Genomic DNA, 5,548 nt, shown 5'->3' on the forward strand with positions numbered 1-5,548 from the left:
CCTGGAGTCCCTGTGAGGAGAACCTCCTAGACCCAGGGGAAGATTAATGCCAAGACACATGGAGATCACTAAGAAATGCCAGGCCCACATCTGTCACCTGGAGGCAAGACCCTTCCCCCAGAGCTGACACAGAACCCTTCCTCTAGATCTGGAACTCTAAGTTTAGACTTCCAGCTTCCTACTCTGTGAAAGAAAATAAATTTCTGTTTGTCACTGTCATCGTACTTCTGCATGATGGAAGGTACTGAGATCCAGGAGCTCTGTGTCTCTCTTCTTTAGAAGATTTCTGCTTCTTATTGAAGTCACCCTCTTTATTACACAAGAAGAAGAAGATGGCCCATCACTTGGTCATTGTTGAAGCTGGGTGAGCATGGGTATCCGAAGGCTCCGTCGACCCTTTTGGCTCCTTTGGAGTGTGTTTGGAAATTTCCCGTAATGAATGTGCTTGTTTTAAGTGCCTTATCAGCGAGAGACATGCACTGAAGGACGTGGAGGTACAGATGCAATGACATAATGTCTGAGACTTGGCTAAAATATTCTACAAGAAGTGTGTGGAACGCACATCATTTGGCAAAATGTCGGTAATTGTTGCAACTAATGGATGGCTGGATGCATGGGGATTTTTATTGCTAGTCTGTCGGTGCAAAGACCCTCAATGAGGTGGATTGACAGACTGGCCCAAACAGAACAGTAAATAGAACGGTCCAGGACCAGGCAGTGTTTTCTTCTCATGTACCCAGGGCCACTGACTGACTGGCACCTAACAGCAGTCTAGTTTTGTATATTAATTTTCTACAACACTTAAAATTTTTTTCCTACAATAAAACTTTTTCAAGGATAGAGAAGTGTGGGAGGGGGCTTCTTATTATCTAAGATCTTTTGGAACTATGGACCCATACAGTTGGCTGCTCGTATCAGGTTGTTTTAAATGTGGTGGGGTTCACATTGAGAAAATGGGTGTTCTATAACAAGAGATGTCACCGGGCCAAGCGTTGCATGGTCAGGCTGGAAACGGGTCACAGCTGTGGGCTACAGGTGAAGAGGGGCCATTCCACCCACATGGGTATTCGGCCCCCTGGTACCCTTCTGGAAGGCAGGATCACACGGTGGCCACAACATCTGGAATTGGACCCCGAGTTTCAATGGCCAACTTTTACTCCCTTCTACCTGCGGGACAGAATTATTTAACCCCTCTGAGCCCTAATCCATTAGGCAGAAGTAACTCCCTCAAAGATGGGAGCCATCAGTGCACGTACAACCTAGGACAGCAGCTACCTTGTCTTAATTTCCTAGTATTCCTACTTTGGTTCATTGGGCATTTTAATAGCAGAAAGACCTTTCTGAAGTAGGGGGAAGAAAATAACTGGGGACAATGATTAAAAGAAGCCTAAGAAGTAGGCACCCTGTTTCGACTGATTCCACCCCACCCATCCCCGCTCCCAGACACCCACGTGCAGGCTGCTGCGGCCGATTCCCTTCGCGGTGGGTGGATAAGGCCTGCAAGGACTTCCCTGGCCCTGCTTCCTCTCTCTGCAGAACGAGGTGGAGTTGGGGGAGCTGCTTCTGTCCCTGAATTATCTCCCCAGCGCCGGGAGGCTGAATGTGGACGTCATTCGAGCCAAGCAGCTTCTTCAGACCGACGTGAGCCAAGGTTCAGGTACAGTGGGATCTTCCCTCCTCCTCCACGGCTTTACCAAACCCTGAGCCCCAGACAACCACTGCCATGGAGTCAAATCTGACCCTTACTGAGGCCATCGGACAGAGAAGAACTGCCCCATAGGGTTTCCACAGGAACAGCTGGAAGGGTCAGACTTTCTGACTTCCCGGTGAGCAGCCGGATGCTTTAGCCACTGTGACACCCGGGGCCCAGTTTTCTTTTCCTGTATCCCAGATACTATTGATAAGGCCTGGAGGGGTGGGGTGGGGGGGTAACATCCAGAACTGATTAGAGAGATGCCTGTTGAGATGAACTCCACTCACTGCTGTGGAGTTGTTTCAGTGCAACCCTGTGAGATAGGGTAAAACTGCCCCTGTGGGTTTCTGAGACTTAAATCTTTGCACGAGTAGAAAGCCTCACTTCTCTGGTGGTTTCTAACTGGTGACCTTGGGGTTTCGAGCTCCTGGGTTCTAACTGATGACTGTGGTCCTCAGCCCAACACGTAATGCTCTATGCTGCCAGGGCTCCATTGGAGAGGAACAGGTAAGCCTGTTTGGATCGGAGACTAGACTGGGATCAAGGGTGATGACTACTGCAAATCGAGAGCCTCATTTCTACCCATGCAGCCTCAAGCAAAGCAGCTTCCTGGTTCTTCTGACTAGAGGCGATAGGGAGCGGTGATCTTGCATTTGAATTAGCTGGAGAGGTGGGTACACCCTGAGCCTCTCTTCTGAGCTCTCTTGGAAAACCAAACCCACTGCCACTGAATCCATTCCAACTTAGAGCAACCCTACCTGGAGTTTCTGAGGAGGCCTGGTGGCACTGTGGGTTTGGTGTGGGCTGCTCACTCACAAGGTCAGCAGTTCGAAACCATCAGTCAGTCCTCAGGAGAAAGATGAGACTTTCTACTCCTGTAAAGAGTTACAGACTCAGAAACCCACAGGGGCAGTTCTCCTCTGTCCCATAGGGTCTCTGTGAATTGGAAACTCAAGGGCAATGAGTTTGGGTACAGGGTTTCTGAGCCTGCAAATCTTTACAGGAGCAGACAGCTCCATCGGTCTACCTAGGGATAGTGGGCAGCTTTGAACCGCCAGCCTTGTCGTTATTGAGCCAGTGTCTAACCCGTAGCGCCCCTATGGCTCCTTGAAGAGATCATTGTGTTTAAAGGGCCAACTTTGTAACTAACCCAAGTCTCGTGAACTGAAATGAAATGGAATAGATCCCATTCCCACCTGTGGGTAGCTTCTTCTGTCGTACCAGACAGAGGTTGTGTCATCAAAGCAGCCCCAGTTCCTGGGACATCTTCCGGCCTTTGGTGGCACATCGTGTTCCCAACATGCAATGGCTAAAACCAAAGCCTTCTGTCATAAGGTGATAACTGAATTTAGAAGACACCTTGCATGTCCAATAGCCACATTGTCAGAACAGAGATTCTAAAAGGTTCTGTGGAGGGAAGGGCGTTAAGGCTGAGAGTGTCAGACCCACCGTGATGGGAGAGGCAGGATAATCCCACGACGGAGGCCTCTAGAGGCAGACTGGCTACACTATGTCACAGTCCTCATGGCAAACGATGTGGCCTTGGGAAAGTTAACCATTCTCAGCCTTCATTTCTCCATCTGGAAAATGGATAACAGTGTTCACCTTGGCTTGTTTACATGCGTATTAAATTAGATAATGTACCTGGGTCCTGCAGTGAACTATAAAGTAACCTACAATAACTGGGAACCTAATTTGGTATGTAAACTTTCAACTAAGACACACAAAAAAACGTTTAAGCGAATGATAGTTATAAGTTGTTCATCTCTCTTTTCCTTTGTGATGAGCCCTGGTGACCTAGTGGGTTACGAGTTGGGCTGCTAATCACAAGATCAGCAGTTTGAAACCACCAGCTGCTCTGTGGGAGAAAGAGGAGCCTTTCTACTCCAGTGGAACGTTACAGTCTCAGACACTACCCTGTCCTATAGAGTCACTGGGAGTCAGAATTAGTGCAATGGCAGTGAGAAACGTTTCTGTGTATGAGCTATGAACTAACTCCCTGGGGCATAAAGGCCACGGGCAGAAAACTCTGCCTTCACCGAGCAGATCTTAAGCAAATCGCTTCTCATTTTGTTTCCTCCCTTCTCATCTATAACATGAACATAATACCTGTATGTGGGAGGAGCTGAAAAACTAATGAAGGGCTGGGGGAAAGAGGAAGGGACAAGCAGATAAGTGATAGATTGGAGGAAAGGATGAATGAGTGGTTGGTGGAAGAAAGCAGTAGTGGATCCATGGACAGATGGGCAGAGGGGAAAATGGAAGAAAGCAAAGATGGGTAGTTGGACCATCAGTTTACTGGATAGATGGATGGATACAAGAAGGTGAAGCCAAAAGGATGGTGGATGGGTGGACTGCTAGATCATTGTTTTCCAAAGTTTCCTGGGGGGCTCTGGAATGACCAGGGGCCGGGGGGAGGGGGGAAGCTGTAAAAGAAGATACTTAGACGTTAGCCTGGATAATGGGGATAGTACAAAAGTGTGTAATGGCTAGGGATGTGTTAAGTAATTTTTTTTTTCTTTCTGAAAACAGCAGTAGGCAAAAAAAGTTTGGGCTCCTAGGTGCTCAGTGAGTGAGGATGCACGGAATGGTGAGGGGCTGTATAGGAGAAGGCACGGAGGGATGGGATTGCTGGGGAATAGCTCTAACATTCTGATGCCGGTCTGACCCTCAGATCCCTTTGTGAAAATCCAGCTGGTGCATGGACTCAAGCTTGTGAAAACCAAGAAGACATCCTTCTTAAAAGGCACGATCGATCCTTTCTACAACGAATCTTTTAGCTTCAAGGTTCCCCAAGAAGAACTAGAAAACGCCAGCCTGGTGTTTACAGGTAGGTCGCTTTCCAGACCACGATGAATGTATTGACCTAGAGACAGAAGGCATCCAGAAAGGGTTACCTTTTTTAAGACCTCGTAGCTAATGTGCAACGACATGGGCTTGAATCCACTTACCATCTGTGAACATGGGCAAGATTCAAAGGCTCACCAGTGTCGAGCCATAGAACACATGGTGACAAATGTGGAGCCAGGAGCCAGGCTGCCTGGCCCTGTCACATAGTAAGGCCGGTTAGTTGCTCATTCCTGTGACCCTCGGGGCCGTCATCTATAAACTACAGGGAGTAATCCTACTTGCTTTATAGGGTTGCTGCATTGAATGACTGAAGACTTGGGAACAAAACCTGGCTCATAATAAGAATTCATTCTTTGTTTTCTGTTAGCGTAGATGATGATGGTGGTGGTGGTAATGGTGGTGGTGATTGTCGTATGGAGAAACATGAGAAGATAGGGCCCTCTAGCCCAGACAGGAGGATTTTGAAAGACTTCCCCAAGGACGTAGTGTTTGAGTAGATGAGGCCTGGTGTGCCATGCTCTGGTAGAGTTGAGTCTGTTGCTTCCAGGGATGGGCTCGTGAAAAGAACCCTGATGGTATAATGCGGATACACAAAGCCGGTTGGCAGCAAACCCCAAACCAGACTCCCTGCCATCAAGTCGATTTGTGTAAGGAAGGAGAGTCAGCAGAGCAGAAGGGGTGAGGGCTTGGGCTGGGAGCCAATGCCTAGCTCAAGTCCCGACTTTGCTGCTTGCCCAATAGCTGGCTTTGGGCAACATCTGTGTGCTTAGATGTTCTTTCCTGTAAAGCGGAGGTTGTCCCAGGACACCTCACAGGGTGGTTGTGTGGGTTCAGTAAGATCAGTGCATATACGATGCTGAGCATTATGTCTGCCCTCTCTCATCGAGTGGATTCCGACTCTTAATGCCCCTCTAGGACAGGGTAGAACTGCCTGTGAAAAGTCTCGATGGGAGCAGAGAGCCTCCCCTTTCTCCTAGGGAGTGACTTGTGGGTTTAAACCACCAA

The 5,548-nt window shown here is 48.5% G+C and overlaps 1 protein-coding gene across 1 annotated transcript in view; it reads left to right on the top strand.

Annotated features, from left to right (window-relative positions):
- The first annotated feature begins 234 nt into the window (after positions 1 to 234).
- Positions 235 to 5,548, top strand: part of LOC123521221 (synaptotagmin-17-like) — a 33,996-nt gene continuing 28,682 nt past the window's right edge. Inside the window, exons 1-3 of the mRNA XM_045286006.1 lie at positions 235 to 241; positions 1,496 to 1,657; positions 4,368 to 4,523. Of these exons, the coding sequence (XP_045141941.1) occupies positions 235 to 241; positions 1,496 to 1,657; positions 4,368 to 4,523 (325 nt within the window). The remainder of the gene's footprint in view (positions 242 to 1,495; positions 1,658 to 4,367; positions 4,524 to 5,548) is intronic.

The sequence above is a fragment of the Echinops telfairi genome, unplaced genomic scaffold (assembly GCF_000313985.2).
Source record: "Echinops telfairi isolate 266 unplaced genomic scaffold, ASM31398v2 ScPeMD7_5;HRSCAF=22, whole genome shotgun sequence".
Classification (NCBI taxonomy): domain Eukaryota; kingdom Metazoa; phylum Chordata; class Mammalia; order Afrosoricida; family Tenrecidae; genus Echinops; species Echinops telfairi.